Raw genomic sequence first — 18,535 nt, 5'->3', positions numbered from 1 at the left:
AAAATCCCTATACGGACTGAAGCAGGCTGGCTATGTTTGGAACAAGAAATTCGATCAAGTTTTGAAGCGGATGAAGTTCCAGCAATCCAAGAACGACCCATGCTTGTACGTGAGACGCAACGGAAAAGGATATACGTACTTGGTGATTTATGTGGACGACATGGTTATTGCCTGCAACGATGACGAGGAGTATGAAGAAATCATCAAAACTCTGAACAGACATTTCAAGGTGACGTCGTTGGGTGATATCAGCCATTTCCTTGGAATCAAAATCAAACGCAACGAAAAAGGATTTTCATTGAGCCAGCAGACGTACATCAAGCAAATTTTGGAGCAGTTTGGCATGAATCAAGCGAAGCCGTCCAAATACCCTCTAGACCCTGGCCACATCCAGCAAAAGGAGGAGCAGGTGATGCTGTCGAACAACCACCAATACGCCAGCCTCATTGGAAGTTTGCTGTACGTGGCGGTAAACACCAGACCGGATATTGCCGTAAGCGTTTCCATCCTGGGCAGATCGGTGAGTGCACCAACCCAAGCAGATTGGAATGAAGCAAAGCGGATTCTCCGATACCTCAAGCTTACCATGGACCACGAACTTGTTTTGGGACAAGGCGAACGAAACCTGGAAGTATACGTGGATGCGGACTGGGCGAATGATGTGAAGAGTCGTAAGTCCAACTCTGGATACCTTTTCCTGTTCGGCGGCGGTCCAATATGCTGGGGGTCACGTAAGCAAACCTGCGTTGCCCTTAGCAGCACAGAAGCCGAATTTGTAGCGCTCGCAGCGAGTTGTCAAGAGCTACTCTGGATAGACCGACTACTAACGGATTTTTCTGTGGACATAATCAAGCCAATATTGATCCATGAAGACAATCAATCCTGCATTAAGCAAATGGAATCCGGACGTGCCACAAATCGATCCAAACACGTGGATACAAAATACCACTTCGTGTATCAACTACTGGAACAAGGTATGATTCGGATGCAGTATTGTCCAACTGATCAAATGATAGCCGACATGTTGACGAAGCCCCTGACAAGCGTAAAGTTGACCAGATTCAGGGAAGCAGCTGGAGTTTATCCGTCGAGGAGGAGTGTTGGAAGCGATGCGACTGGAAAACTCTAGTAGGCTATGATTAGTCGATATGTCATTAATTAGATACGTAAAATAAAAATGTGTTCATTCTGTTCTTGCCCACTGTAGAAGAAGGTTGTTTCTTTACTACGACTACGGCCCACCTCCCATATTTATAACCGGGAGCTTCCTGTGGGGCAGAAACTTTCATAGCGAAAATGGAAGAATATGTGAAAATAACGTAAGTAATGAGCAGTTACACATTGTGATTCCGGCTTGTGAAAAATAAAAATTTTATTTAATAGAAAACATTGGGCACGGAAATCAAACCCGAAAAAAATTGATCGACTTTGTTTGATAGTTATGGACACCACTAGCTGACATAAATAAAAAATGACAGCCCAGTGAGTTGCACTCTCGCACACCGACGTACTTTTCTCGTCCGTCTGTCGAACAGAACAACCACCACGAATCTGCTCAGGTCGCTCTGGCTCGTCGTACATCCATCAGTGTGTCTGGAACAGATCGCATCGTCCGCCCCGCCGCGCGTATCGTACATTTTATGCCAAAAAAGGAAACGTCGTCCGTCGGTTGTGTTGTTACTACAAGCAGTGGGTCAGCAGCAGAAGCCGAGTGTTTGCCGTGCATTTATTAGCGAAAAGAATTTACGGTTTTGAAACAAGCAGAAACGTAGCGGGTGTCCGTTTGTTCCGGCGTTATTCTAATCGGAAGTGTTTTAAAAACCGGTGATTTCTCTAGCTGCATCAGTCCAGATCATAGTAGCCCCCCTGTTGGAAGTGGTTGGATAGAAGCTGCCCAAAAACCATGGCATACTCTAACAGTAAGTATAATCAGATTCCCAAATTTGGAATTTCTCCTCCGATAAAATGATGGCGATGATGACGAGTGGAAAAAAAGTGAATCAACCAACACCCAACATTCTTGTTGGTGGTGGTGGTCGCCGTCGCCGTGTCGAAAAACCGGCTGCTTGTGCAATAATGAATCATAAGGTCGACACTATCGATGTCTTATTTCCTAAAAAAGTAAAAATTAAAATCCAACGCCTTCCATTACCAGTGAATGATCGCCCCAAAGGTTCCGCCATCGCAGTATGCGTCGATAAAAAACCGTGGCATTGAACCCCTCCTCATCATTCCACTTTCCTCCCATTTTTCATTAGATGATGATCATGATTCACATTAGAGTGCATGTAGCACACCATTCTTTATTCTGTTCTTCTCCACTGCCACCCACCCAGCCGCGCGCTTCAACGCAGCAGGCCACGGGCAGCGGAAAATCAGAGCGACCGCTGCACATACGGTAACAATATATGAAGAACGTCAGTAAAATGCACAGACCGCCACCGGCCGATCGTTTACGCAACGGTGTATTGGTAAAAGTGACCGTAGTAGGCGGAAGTGCCGTGTCACAGAACACGCAGAGCAAGGTTAAAAATAAACCGCCTACTCCGCCGGCTCCGTGCACTCCAAATAGCGTGCTGCGATTTAGATTTCCTTCACTCGGGTGGCCCCAACTGTGTGAAACTATTTCGACATCGCCGCCGTCTCCCCGATCCATTTATTTCTGCCGTGGTCGCCTCCGGCTAGCGCAGTTTTGTTGCGATGCAAACCGGCGAAAAGAAAAACAACCACCTAATTTCTCCCCTTGGTTGGAGGGAGCGCTTGGCTGGCTGTTCGATTCGAGTCGAACACACTCAGAAAGCGCACGCAGTGATAAAAATGGATCGCGACAGCCAGCGAGGAGAATCCGTCGAAGCGCAACGGATGTCGATGACGATTGGCGCGGCGGTGCTTAGTAAGAGTCAATCGCGGTAGGCGACGATGGTGGCCAGCCAGCGCTCAGACGGGACGGGCACCGGCGATGCGATGTTCAGCGAAGCTTATCTGATAAAGAAACATCGATAGGGCGTAGCAGGCGATGATGGGCTGCTACGCGTGATGTACCTAAGGGTTTCTTGCGTTTTCGTGAGCGTGTAAGGGTATTAGGATTAGGGAATGGCTCATCATGCAGTAAATAACGCAAACAATATACATTTTCCTGTTGAGATTCCCAGCAGATACTTAAGTTGTAATTCTGGTAATTAGTTCAGAGACGATTGTACCGGCAATTGCTTTGTTGACAAGCACACATGCTCGAGGCATGGCACATGTGTTTTCTATTATATTTTTACTGCAAATAACGAACACCGACTTCAAAAGGTTTCCTAGATAGAAATTCCCCTTGCGAAAGTAAGATTCTTGGGCTACATACCAAACGCTTTAAGCAAAATTTTGCTGAATTTTCGGTAAAATGCTGAATTACAGCGGATACGCTGCTGATGATCAGTAGAGTTTACTGAACAAGTCAGTTTTTTTTCGGATTTCAAGAAAATCCACACGTGCTATCTTTCTCAAAAAGATCTTAAGATTTACGTGACTTTCATAACAAGTGATTTTTGCTAAGTTTATAGAAGTTGAAATACTGAATCCTTTTGCTTTAACAGTTGTTTGGTTTCGTTAATTGGACCAAAGACTCTGTGACCATTCAATATCTTATTGTTTTTCCATGGTCATAAAAAAAAGGTCTGTTTAGTTGCACGTATCCCGAGCAAAGTCTGACAACAAATTAAAAACAAATTTTGATGTTGGGATATTGCAAATTATGATAACTCGAGTTGTTGTCGTTTTGGTCGTTTTAACGATTAAAACATCTAAAATGAGAGCAGAAAAATATTCCCGTCACAGCAATTATAACAATTCCTGCTATCAGTGATAGCAAATTGATAACTGTTTTTGCTATCAATACGAAAAAATTGAAATATCGTTAAATATTGGGGTTTTTCGATTGATATAAAAACTTCAATGCAACAAGATAATTGCACTAATGCTATATTCTTAGAGTTATTATACAAGGTTGCCCAGAAGTTTTGAAATAACATAAAAACTTAATATTTCTAATAGTTTGAAGTGACAGCAAAACGAAATCAAAATGTGATATTAATTTGCTGCTGAATACAAATCAAGTTTTCGATTTGCTATCATTTTGTTGTTAGACTTTGCTCGGAATTACTCCGCAGTCCGTTGCTTCTCCAAGACCCTTCATATCGAACTTCTTCATCAGATATTGCTTCAGCTTCATCTTCAAAGCGCGATCGTTCGTAAAAATTAGTAGGTCGTCCACATAATTTGTCACAAACAGAATCTTGCCTCCATCGATGATGCAATACAAACAGATGTCTACCAACGATCGTCATGTTTTTCGTTCCATACGCGGCTTGACTGAGTCACCGCATGACCTCGTCATAGGTTTGTGGGTTATCCTGACGATCGATGGAAGAATTTCTGGGAGGAAAGAACATCGCCAGAATAGGAATCGTAATGTAATCACTATATGTACTAGCCTGGACAAGTGCGCTCCTGACCGCTGCGCCTCAACCCTTGTTGACTTACTTCAACTGATCTTCTTAGTTGCGGTGGGAGCTCGTCGCTGCAAGCGTTTTCGAAATCATAACTGGACGTTTTTAATGTGTTGTTGTTGGCTTTTTCGTCATCGTCAAAGTTGGTTACGATATCGTCAACAGCTCTATGAATTCGACTTGAGCAGTTTCTTGAACGCACGTGGCTATGCTATCGCCAACACTTTCGCTGCCCACAACAACGTCTTTGCTTATCATGAAACACTTCCGGTATAGATCATACACACAGTAGCCCTTGATATCTTCACAGCATCAGGTATACCTTTTACGGCCTTCGAATTGAACTTCATACGCTTAATCTTCGGGACATTCTAAAATCCACAGATGCTTCAAGTTTGGTTTCCATCCGGTCCACATGTCTTCTGGGTTTTTCCTCCGATGGACCTAGTTGGAGAACGGTTTGCCAGATACGCTGCCGTCGGCACCGCTTCTGCCCGAAATTCTTTCTTCAAATCAGTGTTGGTAAAAACTCAAATTCTCAAATCTCATGGTTGCGATTCTTGACTCACCAAACTCACCGCCGAAAAAATCATGCATGAGTTGACTCATGATTTCACTCATTTCTTTATTTCTTGGTGTTCTTAATGTTTACATCGAAGTTTTTAGGATTGTGTGATAGAACAAAAGCAAATCTAGCGTACAACAACATTGAATGCCGTTCAAATTGATTTGGATTCGTTTTACAAGCGAACGAGATTTCGGCGCTTGACTCGTGAGTGCGAGATTTTGCATGAAATTCTCGCGCGTGAGAAAACGATTCAGAATCGCGTGCGAGTTTGCTCACGAGGGAGCGGTTCATGAGTGTGAGTTTACCAACACTGCTTCAAATACGCTTCATTCAATAGACATCAAGTTTCCTCCACCAAGGTGTGATTCATCCTTTCCGCGGTACCATTCTGCTCTGGTGTGAATATACGGACATGTTTTCTGATGACGGATTCCATCTTTCTCCAAGGCCTTGCGGAATTCTTCGTTGACGTATTCTAGCCCATTGTCGGTTCGAAGAATCTTGCTTTTCTTACAAGTTTGACGCTCCGCCTTCGCTTGTAAAAATTTGAACGCTTCAAACATCTGGTTTTTTGTCCGCAGGAAATATACAACAAAACGCTTGGTCGCTTTATCCACGAATGTGGAACATAACGTCTGCCACCCAACAACGGCATCTCTATCGGACCGCACGGGTCGGAAGGCACCAGGTACAGTACTTCCGATGACCTAGTTTCATTTGACCGGAATGGTAGACGGGCTTGCTTGCCTTCCAAACACGTCACGCAATCCGCCACCCGCTCGGTTGGGAACTCGACACCTTCGGAAGAAGAAGGTAACCCAACCGGCGATGTCATAGTTCGATCCCGTTGGCCAGAAATGTCCTTTCCGGCTGGACCAGACGATATAGTCCATCTTCATCAACTCCAGAGACCATGTTCCTTCGTTGTGCTCCAAAATCTTCTCGTTGGTAAATCCTTGATTTGTTCGCGCCATGTGACACTTGCTCGCGAGTCGTAATATCAGGCGTCGTTTTTAACGTCTTCCATCTTGAAGATGCTGCAACACAGCCCTTTCGGTTTTGAGCTATTGCACTCCGGGCATTTGGCAGCGAAATGCCGCAGTTGAAACACGCCTTCTCTGCCTTCGGCTTCTTCTCTGATCTTTTCGATTTACTTGGATACGTGCTTCGCTCCGTCTCGCGAGGGTAGAGAACCCCGTCATTGCTACATGTCTTCGGAGCTCTTTCCATCGTGACATCTTGTAGGATCTTTGTTTTGACAACATCCGACGTTAGATTCGCTCTAGAAGCCTCCAAACCCATGATCATGGACTCATAATTAATATTCCGCTGATGAGTCTAGCAATAACGCCACCAACCAGAAGTCATACCCCAACTAACATTTATTGTGAATGTAAACGTCAACAAAGCGTCCTCAATACGGCTTGATGCTGAGTTACTTTGTTGTACATATGGACGGAAACTTCTAGCCCTATACCAATGAATCTGGCGAACTTAATCCACGTGTATATGCTGTGCGAGCAGCTTTTATGCACCTAGTCATAATAGCTCTTTTCTCGGATCCTATGTAACCACTAACTGAATAACAAGGCGCTCTTTCAGCCTTTTCCCAGTTATTAAATAGTAGTTATACGGCATCCCTAAATTATAGATTAAATATAATAATTTGTTTATGGATACCGTGACGCAATACATGTGGAACTGGAAATATTGCTTTTAAAATTGAATCATTAAAGTACTTGCCGCTACTTGGAATCGAACTCCCGATCTCCGTATCCACTGGTCCCGATGATGTCTTCGCTGCCAACACTGCTATATATAAATAGCATAGAAAACAGCAAGTTTTGTTTTACTCCAGATAAGGCTTTATAATTGTGCCACAAGAAACCTTACCCAACTTCATCTTGCTGCAAAAGCTTGTGAAACGTCAAATTCAATAATGTTGACATTGAACAAGCTGGGTGGTTGCGACAACAGGTTCTTCATCGCAGCTTCTAGCTGAAAGAATGTTCTTTAAACATCTACGAAGCGCTGCTGGTTTGTGTATTTGGCAACATTACAAAACGTACTGTATAAAAGCAGCTGGTTCATTGGTTGGGACTATTATTCAATTTGCACAGCCTCCAGTAAATCTTCCGGAGCTAGATTAAAGTGCAATAAAAGCAACCCAAATAATTTCACAGCACATAGATGGATAGCTGTAAATTATTCGTGTAGTAGCTATATAACCGGCTTAAAGTTTGTTTTGACAATAATCTTTACATCCGACAAGCCGTCTTGGTATACCAACAGTTTCTTTATTACAGCTTCTAGCTGTAATGATACCGCAAAACGGCCTTCAAAGCGCTGCTGGTTTGTCGATTTGTCAGTGTTGAGAATTGTATTGTATAGTAGCAACTGTTTTGTTACTCAGCACCCAGGAAATCTCCCGGAGTTGGAATAGAGTGCAGTAAAGGCAAACCTAGTGACAAGTGATTGATTTCTGAAAACAGAGTTTGGTAGCTGTATGGTGCTTGTTTTACAGCCATGTATTAGCTTATGGTTTATATTTGACAAGCTTCCCTTTTATTCAGCGTTGACTGCTTCAACTCGATTGTCATACAACAGAAAGCAAATGACTGAAGCTTATAGCGCTGAAAATGTTAGTTGGGAAGCTCTTGACTTCTAGTAGAGTTGGTGTCTTCGGCAAAGTTGTTTGCTTGGGCAGGGGCTTACATATGATGAACCGTTTGATTTGATACTTCATCACAAGGCGGCGCTAGTGAGCATACAAGTATTATACTACCTATGATCGCATAATTGTCCCATATGAATAGGAAACCCAGCAAAGATGGGACTGATATGCGATCATGGGCAGTATATCTCATATATCTCAGGATCCTGATTTCTTAGAAAGCTGGTGTCTTTGAAGTTGTTCGGTAGGGTAAACATTCACGATTTATGAGCCATTTGATTCGGAACTCTGTCATTAGGTGGCGCTAATGAGCATGTACAGTTTATATCTGTCGTACATCGGGGTGCTTATTATTTATAGAGATTTTTTTATAGTAAATTTAGAATGCACCAATGGATTATGACGTCGCGCAACCCAGACATAGCGGTGCTAGTTAGCATTTAAATTTTATATCTTAGAGGAATCCCGGAAGCAATTCCTGGAGGACTACCAGTGGAAATTCTTGCATCATAGGAGGAATTCCAGGAGGAATACCGGGAGGAATTCCGAGAGATTCTTCTGTGAATTGTTAGTTGAATCGCTGGTGGAGTTCCTAAAACAATCCCTGGAGGAATTCCTGAAAAAAAATCCGGAGGATAAGTGGATTTTTTTTTTGTATGGCTCTACGTCCCCACTGGGACTTGGCCTGCCTCGCTTCAACTTAGTGTTCTTTGAGCACTTTCACAGTTATTAATTGAAGGGCTTTCTTTGCCTGCCATTGAATGAATTTGTATATTGTGAGGCAAGTACAATGATACACTATGCCCAGGGAGTCGAGAAAATTTTCCCGACTGGAACGGGAATCGAACCCGCCGTCTCCGGATTGGCGATCCATAGCCTTAACCACTAGGCCAACTGGAGACCCAGGATAAGTGGATCTCCTAGATAAAGCCCTGGAGGAACCTTGACAAGAATCACTGAAAGAATCCCTGTATTTATTTTCGAAAAAAAAATCACAGGAGGAGATCCTTCAGAAATTCCAGAATTGCTATCCATATTTGTCTGTTGCTTGGCATGATGTCTCAACTAGGACAATGCTTACTCTCCGAGGTGGACTTTTGCAGTGGCATTAGAATATATGATCTTTTTAAGTATTTCGGTTTGCGAATGCCATTAACGTGCTATCAAGTTCTTGAGTCGTTCTTAAAATGCTTATAAGGGTTACTTGCTCTTAATGTATTTTCTACTAAGTTTAGAGAAGAAGTGATGTGCTCAAATCTTTTGCATTACACGTTATTTTTGTTTTTTTGGGTATCTTGGTATTGGACCTAAGTTACTGTGACCATTCGATAGCTTATTCTTTTCTTATTCTAATTCTAATTTATTTCGTATCAAGTCTAATACAATATCTTCCTTCAACTTCTCTCATCCTCACCAGAATTCATCTATGCCACGTTGCCCCGAACGCAACGAGGCCAACCGATCGTGCTCGGCAGCGACCCTAAGGGCAAGAACTTCCTGTACACCAACGGCCATTCGGTGATCATCCGGAACATCGAGAATCCGGAAATCGCCGACATCTACACGGAACACTCGTGCCAGGTGAACGTGGCCAAATACTCGCCGAGTGGATTCTACATCGCTTCTGGTGATCAGTCGGGGAAGATCCGTATCTGGGATACGGTCAACAAGGAGCACATTTTGAAGAATGAGTTCCAGCCGATCGGGGGTCCGATCAAGGACATCAGCTGGTCACCGGACAGCCAGAGGATTGTAATCGTTGGTGAGGGAAGGGAGCGGTTCGGGCATGTGTTCATGGCCGATACCGGTACCTCGGTCGGGGAGATCTCCGGTCAGTCGAAACCGATCAACTCGTGTGATTTTAGACCTGCTCGGCCGTTCCGGATTATTACCGGTAGCGAGGATAACACCATTGGGGTGTTCGAGGGACCCCCGTTCAAGTTCAAGATGACCAAGCAGGATCACACTAGGTTCGTGCAGGCGGTCCGATACTCTCCGAGCGGCCATTTGTTTGCCTCGGCTGGATTCGATGGTAAGGTGTTCTTGTATGATGGAACTACTTCCGAGTTGAAGGGCGAGTTCGGATCCCCAGCTCATGGAGGTGGTGTGTACGGTGTTGCCTGGAAACCGGATGGAACTCAGCTGCTTACCTGTTCCGGAGACAAAACGTGTAAACTCTGGGATGTGGAAAGCCGCACGTTGATCAGTGAGTTCCCGATGGGAACAACGATCGACGATCAGCAAGTGTCTTGCCTGTGGCAAGGAGAGCATCTGCTTTCCGTATCGCTGTCTGGTTTTATCAACTACCTCGATGTAAATAATCCCACCAAACCGCTGCGGGTGGTCAAGGGTCATAACAAACCGATTACCGCTCTTACCCTAAGTGACGATCGCAGCACGATCTACACTGCTAGTCACGATGGTGCCGTGACGAACTGGAATTCCGGTTCCGGAACGAATGACCGGGTTGGAGGCGTCGGTCACGGCAACCAGATTAACGATATCCGTGCTTCCGGAGATTTCGTCTACACGGCCGGTATCGATGACTCGATCAAGCAGATCAGTATCGAGGGTAACCAGTACACGGGTGTGGATGCTAAGCTCAGCTGTCAACCGAGAGGGATGGACATTCTGAAGGAGGGTAACATCACCGTGGTTGGATGCGTGAAGGATGTGACCGTACTGCAGGACGGGCGGAAGGTGGGATCGATTCCGATCAACTTTGAATCGAGCAGCGTCAGCATCAACGCGGAAACGTTGGACGTCGCCGTCGGTGGAAACGACAACAAAGTGCACGTTTTCAGCCTGAACGGGACGCAGCTGAGCCCCAAGCTGGAAGTGGACCACCTGGGTCCGGTGACGGATTGCAAGTATTCTCCGGACAATAAGCTGCTGGTGGCGTGCGATGCCAACCGGAAGGTTATCTTGTACAGCGTACCGGAGTATAAGGTAAGTTAAATTTAGTTGATGTATAATAGAACGATGAAGTAACATTCTTCTGCTCTTCCAGCCTGCCCACAAACAGGAATGGGGCTTCCACAACGCTCGCGTCAACTGTGTGGCCTTCTCGCCCAACTCGCTGCTGGTGGCCAGCGGTTCCCTCGATACCACCATCATCATCTGGTACGTGAACAGCCCCGCCAAGCATACCATCATCAAGAGTAAGTTGTTGGAAGACTTAGTACTTACGGGATGGATAGATTAGTAATATCATTTTTTGCTCCCGATCAGATGCCCACCCTCAGTCGCAAATCACCGGTCTGGTTTGGCTCGACAACGAGACGCTGATCTCCACGGGACAAGACTGCAACACCAAGGTATGGAACATTACAGAGACTGGCGCTTAAGGGTGTGAATCTAAAGCCAATGCCTACTGCGACGAAATCATTATGTTCAGCAAGGCGCTAGTTCTGAGTGAAATTTAAGGTTTTATTAGGGTCATGGTAGCCATGTAACTGCTGATGATACCATAATAAAACCATACATTTTGCTTGGGATTGGCTTCTAAGTAGTTTTGTGTTAGAGATTTTTTCGTTCGTTGCGTTGATAATGATGGTCGTGATTAGGGTGCAGTAGTCGACATAGCAGTGTAGCAATAGCGAAGGGAAATAACGTGACATCGAACATCAAAAAATAAATGCTGCTGTTGATGTTGATGCAAGGATGACATACAAAAGCGAAAAAAAAGTTAGCAAAGAGAGGTAAGAGAAAAAAAGGCTTCGAACGCTATTATTTATTTGCATGCAGTAATTTATCAAAGTGTTGATATCGCTTTCAAAAGCGCTGAAAGCGATATACCAATTACAACAACTTTGTGTGTAGTACGAAATAGCCGAAGAAATCGTTGAGCGAGGCCTTCCCCAGTAATGCATTTTTAGGGTCGACATATTTAATCAGGTTTTTGTTCGTTTTGATGTGACACTGCAATCAGTTGCTGATGATGAAGATTAGAGTGATTTCAGTTCGTTTCATACCTCCATTGCACGTCCAACTACCAGCCGTTGTCGTTGTTGTGAGATTTTCCACAGACGGAGCTGGTTTTGTTACTCACAATCTTGGCTTTCGGAAAATTGTGACATTTGTACTAACCCACAAAGCACTCTCTCAAAGGCATTTGATATCGTACTTTCTTTCTGTTTCAACTAGTTTTTGGATGGCTTTTTATAAGTGTAATTGAATGGAGGGGAAACCGACCGATTTTGATCGTGTTCCTTGTCTGTGTGACACATTGTATCGAAACGAATTATACATATTTATAAGATAAATACAAAACATTGAAACAATACCAACTGCAGGGAAACGTTCGAAGTTATTCAATTCGATGACAATCCATGTTTTTTTTCTCATTTCGTCTATATTTTTGCGAAATACAAATTATAATTATAGCAAATGAACAACATTAACGTATCGTATTTCAGAATCCTGTCCTCTGGTCCGTTTACACTATTTATCAACCGTTTCTAATTTGTCTAATGTTATCCTGCCGAAATATATACCACTTATTGTTCCGTTTCACGATCAATCCCAGACATCTGAACAATTCCAAAAGCATTGCCAAAAGCAATAGCAAGCGAATAGCTGATCGTTTTTCCTTAATCTAAAGTACACATGGAGTCAACTAACAAGTAAAATTAGTAGAAAAGTTAATTCCTAGAGAAAAGATAGATTACAAAACAAAATGGACGAAAAAATGTTTGATTTTGCATTTACCAAGTCCTGTTTTAGCGTTTTGCATGTTATTTTTTTCCTCGAAGCGTAATGACGTTGTTTCTATGCTATATGGAAAGCCAAAAATTCGATCATTCTAATTTCATTACCTAAAGCTTACACACGAAATTACTCGTAATCCTTACACAGAGCACGCGTCTCTATACCTATTACAGCTAATTGAGAATAATTAAGATTTACATTGTATGTACACACTCGAAATCTATGCCTGTGAGGTTGATCAGATTCGTCAGTTGAGCATAATTTGTAATATTGTACTGAGTGTATTTGTGGTAAAACCGGGAAAAATTGTGGAATTAAAAATTACCTGAAAAAAAAACTCCAAGAAATAGTTCGTCAATGGGAGTTTTCAGCCTAACCGCCTTCTGACGACTGACAAATTCGCAGAAAATCAACGGTGCTCTAGAGGACGATTATTAGTGTTTAAATTTCATCAACGGTTTGATTTACATGGGCTTCCTAAATTAGTACGAGTTTTTCATTGGATTTTTTAATTATGCTCATCAGTGAATAATCAATCATCGGTCTCACTAACAATCTTTGAACTAATATTTACAACCATAAACACGCTACATACTTAGCTGCATTCAAACGACTAGAACTTAAACATGTTAATTTTACAATCTAAGATTATCCGGGTATACTTAGAAATCCATTAAAAAAGCTCATTTTGCCTTAATAATTTCACAACGATGCTAATCTTAACGTAATCACTAATATTGTTTTTACCGCACAAAGAAACTGTGGTGATGGTAATGATCGCCATATCGCTGAACGAGAAAATACGGTCGCCATGTTGTATCTTATAGCCGGGGTATCCACTACCTGGAAAATCTTGGAGAACAGTAAATAATCAAAGAATTTTATGTAACAGGGATTCTTGCAAAGTTCCTTCCGTATTTTTCGTGGTATTCCTTTCGGAAATTTTGCCGGATAGGTATACCTTCGAATTCCTGCAAGCATTCTTTTCGAGGATTCCTGAATTTCGACTGATTTATCCTGAAGTTTTTCTCGGCGAGCCCTCGTATGGTTTTCCCGGAGTCCCTCCTGCGTTTTTTTTAAAGAAATTTTCGTAGGATTTGTACCAGAAAATATCCCGAATTCTCTATAAAAAAAAATCGGGATAAATCGTAGAAGTTGTTACAGAATTTCTCTTGTAATTTTACGCGATTCCTTCTGATGTTCATCTTGAAATTACTTTCAGAGCAGCTACAGGAGTTATTCCTCGGATTTCTACTAGAGTTCCTCCAAGGATTTCTTAAGGAGTTTTTCACGAAATTTCAGTGAGCTTTCTTCTAGAGTTTCTTCTTGGTTTTCTACAGGGGCTACAGCTGGGATATTCCTTAAAGGTTCTCATGGGGTTTATGTACAGCATCCGCTCGATAACTGACTGCTCTTTAACTGGACTGCTTTTTAACTGGGCGCTCGATAACTGGGGCAAAGTCGAGTTAAAAAGCACTTATCTGTCAAAAATAAGCGAAATATAACCTCACATTTTACAAATCGGTAAACAAAACAAAATATAACAATAGCCTCCGGCTCCGGAAGCTCAGTCCAGTTATCGAGCGGCGCTCGCTTACTGGACTGTCGACAAAGCCCAGTTATCGAGCGGAAGCTGTAGTTGAATTAGAATAGAATACATTTAGGCGCTGTACAAAGTGTAAGTACAGCTTCCAATGGGGATCGCTCACGCAGTGCCTTAGTGGACAAAAGAGCTGTAAATTAGGTTAAGTGATTGAAGAATTAAAAAGAACATATACTAGTAACGGTCGCCATATACGAAAAAATACGGTCGCCATGTTGTATGTGAACCTGAGCATAACAGGGCACGTAAAGATTCTGCTTGCATAGTTAACCTGCATTGGATGTGTAGAATTAAACCATTCTTGTTTTGCTCCTCTTATCGATTAATCGAGTTTACTCACCGAAGTTTGCTCGCCGAGGAAACGTTTTTCACTTAAAGTTTGTTTTCACGCTCGCGATTGTTTCAAGACGGAAGAAACAAAACCAGGCGTTCTGGAGGCGGTGATAACCAAAACGGAAATGAGAATCAAGCCAGAAGCGAACACGATGGTAACAGAAGACGACGTGAAGAAGCTAGCGGTAGCGGTAGGAAATCAACCCGGATGTTCCAGGCGAGACTTTCAGGTATGTATGTATGTATGTCTCTCATACCGGTGGAAAACTTGAGAGGACGCCAAAACTACGTTTCGTGGGCATTTGCCATACGGATAGTAATGGTCTGCCAAGGAATGTGGCGAACGGTGTACTTCCCAGAGGGCACTGAGATGAACGCGAAGCGCGAGCTCTCGCGATTATTTGTCTCAGCATCGAATTGTATAATTACAGCCTGATTCAGAAGGCAAAGACGGTGCAGGAAGCGTGGTAAAGTTTGAAAACGGCATTCCAGGAGCGCGGCAGGACGTTTAGGATCAACCTGCTACGCAAACTGACGCGTTTGGTATTGGAAGATTGTTTGTCGGTGGAAGAGTATTTGGACGAGATAATGTCCACAAGCTCGAAGAAAACGAGTTCAAGTTGGACGACGAGTGACTTTCACTGATCCTGCTGATGGGTTTACCGAGGCGGTATGAACCCATGATCATGAGGCTCGACGAGCCTGGGGTCCAATTAACGGCGGTTGTAGTCAAGTCGAAGATCCTGCAAGATGTGACTTGCGTAAGAGATGAAAGATATGCATATTCTGACGGAGCATTGCAGGCACGCAATAGGAAAAGCAACAATAAGGAGACACGTGCGCTGCTTCAAGTGAGAGAAGGTGTATCATTTCGCATCCTATTGCCCATAGAAGTCGAAGGTCGTCGGATTCTCTGGTCGTCACAAGCAGGCGACGTTTCTGGCACTGCATAAGTCGGTACAGCAGACGGAGAGCTGGACCCTGGATTCTGGAGCAAGACACCACATGTGCCGATCGCAGTCGCCTCTTCAAGAAGTCGTCTGGACAAATCTACGTGGCCAATGCAGCGCAGATCCCAGTGGCGGCAGTTGAAAGCGTGAAGCTAACTGCCAGTGTAGATGGTACGTACACTGATCTCGATATCGTGTTCCAGATCTCTGTTTGTGAGCGAGATTTGCAAGAAAGGATATCGAGTCATGTTTACCTTTAAAGCGTGTGAAGTTGAACACGAGTCAACAGGTGACGTCATTTCCACGGATGGATGAGATAGATGGAATGAGATGGATGGTCTATACAGACTGGATCTTGTTAAGCGGAATGAATCGTTTTTTGCACAACCGTACATCAACCTGGAACTGACATCGACGGTTGGCGCATCTCAACATCGACAGCGTCAAGCGGTTGACCACGGCCAGTGGCATCGAAATCCACGGATCACCAATGCTGAGCTGAGTGCCATGTGAAGAAGGGAAGTATCGTAAGTTGTCAATCAAACCGACTGGAGCTCGGCCGAAGGATGTGCTGGAGTTATTCCATTCAGACCTGTTTGGATCGATAGAGAAGTCGTCCCACGGCGTCAGCAAGTACTGGATCACCTACATCGCATCGTCGATGCGTACGCTTGCGTACTTCCTGAAATTCAATGCCGATGCGTTCAGTGAATTGACGATGCATGAGACGAGAACTGATAATGACCAGCAGTTCCAAGATATTCTGAAGAAAAGCGGAAAACGGCATGAGCGGACGGGTTCCGTACAATCCGCAGCAGAATAGGTCATCAAAGAAGATGAATCGTACGATCGAGGAAAAGGCACGATGTTTGCTGGCAGACTCGGGACTCGATAAACGTGTTTGGGCAGAGGCTGCATCCACGGCAGTATATCTTGCCAATCGATCTCCGATCATTGGAAATGTTTTTCGGTAAGCGACCGATTCTGTGCCATCTTCGAATTTTTCGCTGCGAGGCGCAGCGAGAGGGAGCGCCATCGACTAGGTAAGTATTCTGATTATAAGGTCACATACAGTGACCTGCCTCAGAAATTTGTTTTTTCACAGGGTTGTGGCAGCCAATCGGGACGATGCCAGCGGCTTTTAAGAAGCATCGCGCTCCCGTTACATTCCAAAGAACGAGATGTTGGGCTACAACAATTTTCTGAGCACAGTGACCGGGAGCGCTCAGTCACAGTCAATGATCCTTTCGCATTGGTCACAAACAGAAAACTTTCCGAGGTATTTTGTCCACAAAATCGAGATGAACCAGAAACCGTTGAAGAAGTGTAGGGCCGAACTGACGGTGATTGATGGGTTAACCGTTAACGCGATGGAGAGTGAGATCCGTGCGTTGAGCGACAACGATACATGGCGTCTGATTAATCTACCTGTAGGACGAAAGTCGTTAAAGAATAAGTGATAATCAAGACGATCACAAATGGTTCCATCGAACGGTATAAGGCGCTACTGGTGATCAAGGGCTATTCGCAAGTCAAGGGCGTGGACTATGTACCAGAACACGTACTCTCCCATCGTCCGTTATGCAACAGTCCGTTATCTCCTGTTTTGGCGGCGATGCTGGATCTCCAAGTGCTTCAGATGGACGCAGGCGACTTAGATGACATTCCTACAGGGTGACTTGAATAACGTGGAGATATTCATGGAGCAGCCAGAAGTGTTCCGTAACAACAGGGCACCGACGAAAGTCTGCAATCTGCAGAAAGCTCTGTACGACCTGAAGCAGGCCAGGACAATATGGAACCGGAAGTTGGACACAAAACTCAAGCAGATGGAGTTCAAGCGATCGAAGTTTGATAGTTGCGATTACCATCGGATCGTTGAAGTCCTAATAGCGATCTACGTGGACGATTTCCTCATTTTTTCGAACGATCGGCGATTGGTGGCCAGTATCAAGCAGCAGCTAAGCCTAAGCACCTAGTTCGAGATGAAGGACTTGGGACCAGTTAAACAGGTGTTAGGGCTACGGGTGACCAGATCGGACGGCGCCGTGAACCCTGTATCGACCAACTGTTGAGCAGTTCAACATAATCGACTATAATAATGCTCCAATTCCCCATGGGCATGAACCAGCGGCTCACAAAGGAAATGTGTCCTGCAAACGAAGTATCGACAACCGAGGCAGAATACATGGCTCTGTCAACTGCAACGCAAGAGGCCATGCGGTGGAAAGGTTTTCTGTTTGATCTCCATGGAACGAACGATGCTTTGGTGATCCATTGTGACAACAAGAGCGCTATCAACTCTGCAAGTAACACATCGACATCAGGCACCATTATGTTCGGGAACAGGCTGAATCTCAAACCGTCAAGTTGGAATACGTGGCGTCAGCTCTTCTGATGGCAAACATACTCACAACACCATTAGCGGGTCTGAAGCATATTGAAAATTAGACGAAACTTAGGGTTTAACAATTTCAGGCTTAAGTGCATATTTTCGCTCCTCTAACCGGTTGGTCGAGTTTATTCTGCTATCAGATTCACTTAGTATTCATTGAAGTATCAGTTTCTCATATAAACTACAGGCCAGTGTTGCAAGATAATTGGCTTCTTTAATGGTATTGAGTTAATTCCATATTCTAAATCTGCACGTCAAACTGGGCTGAAATACAAATTTTTCATGATTTTGATTTAAAAATCAATTTGAAGTTTGTATAGCAGCAATTTGTTGAATCATCCTTAGTCGGATTTTGTACTGGTCGGAACTGTCTAGCAGTCAAAAGGTGATTTCTAAATGCGCGTATCTGTCAAAGAATAAGCGTTGACAGGTTCTTCTTCTTCTTTATGGCTCTACGTTCCCACTGAAACTTGGCCTGGCTTTATTCAACTTAGTGTTCATTGAGCACTTCCACAGTTATTAATTGAAGGGCTTTCTTTGCCCGCCGTTGCATGAATTTGTATCTTGTAAGGCAAGGACAATGATACACTATGCCAGGGAGTTGAGAAAAATTTCCTGACCGAAACGGGATTGGCGATCCATAGCCTTAAGGACAAACATTTTGGAATCCGAGCTCAATATTGCACCAGAACTTCAAATGTACAAATATCGCGAAGTGAACGTCCAACGATAGCGTAATTTTTACTTCGATCTTGCTCACTTGTAATAAGCCTAAAATAAGAAGATGCGCTGAGCTGGTTTTGTTTTAA

The 18,535-nt window shown here is 43.8% G+C and overlaps 1 protein-coding gene across 1 annotated transcript; it reads left to right on the top strand.

Annotated features, from left to right (window-relative positions):
• Window positions 1-1,869: 1,869 nt before the first annotated feature.
• LOC109414179 (actin-interacting protein 1) lies at window positions 1,870-12,029 on the top strand (the record flags this gene model as incomplete). The annotated part of the gene is given in 4 exon segments (XM_019687962.3): window positions 1,870-1,919; window positions 9,153-10,684; window positions 10,746-10,896; window positions 10,967-12,029. Coding segments are annotated over 4 exon segments (1,815 nt in total). The 3' UTR covers window positions 11,083-12,029.
• Between the last annotated feature and the right edge of the window lie 6,506 nt (window positions 12,030-18,535).

This window comes from Aedes albopictus, unplaced genomic scaffold (assembly GCF_035046485.1).
Source record: "Aedes albopictus strain Foshan unplaced genomic scaffold, AalbF5 HiC_scaffold_690, whole genome shotgun sequence".
In the NCBI taxonomy this organism is placed as follows: domain Eukaryota; kingdom Metazoa; phylum Arthropoda; class Insecta; order Diptera; family Culicidae; genus Aedes; species Aedes albopictus.
The sequence above is the reverse complement of the archived record's forward strand: the minus strand, read 5'-3'. Positions and strand labels throughout refer to the sequence as shown.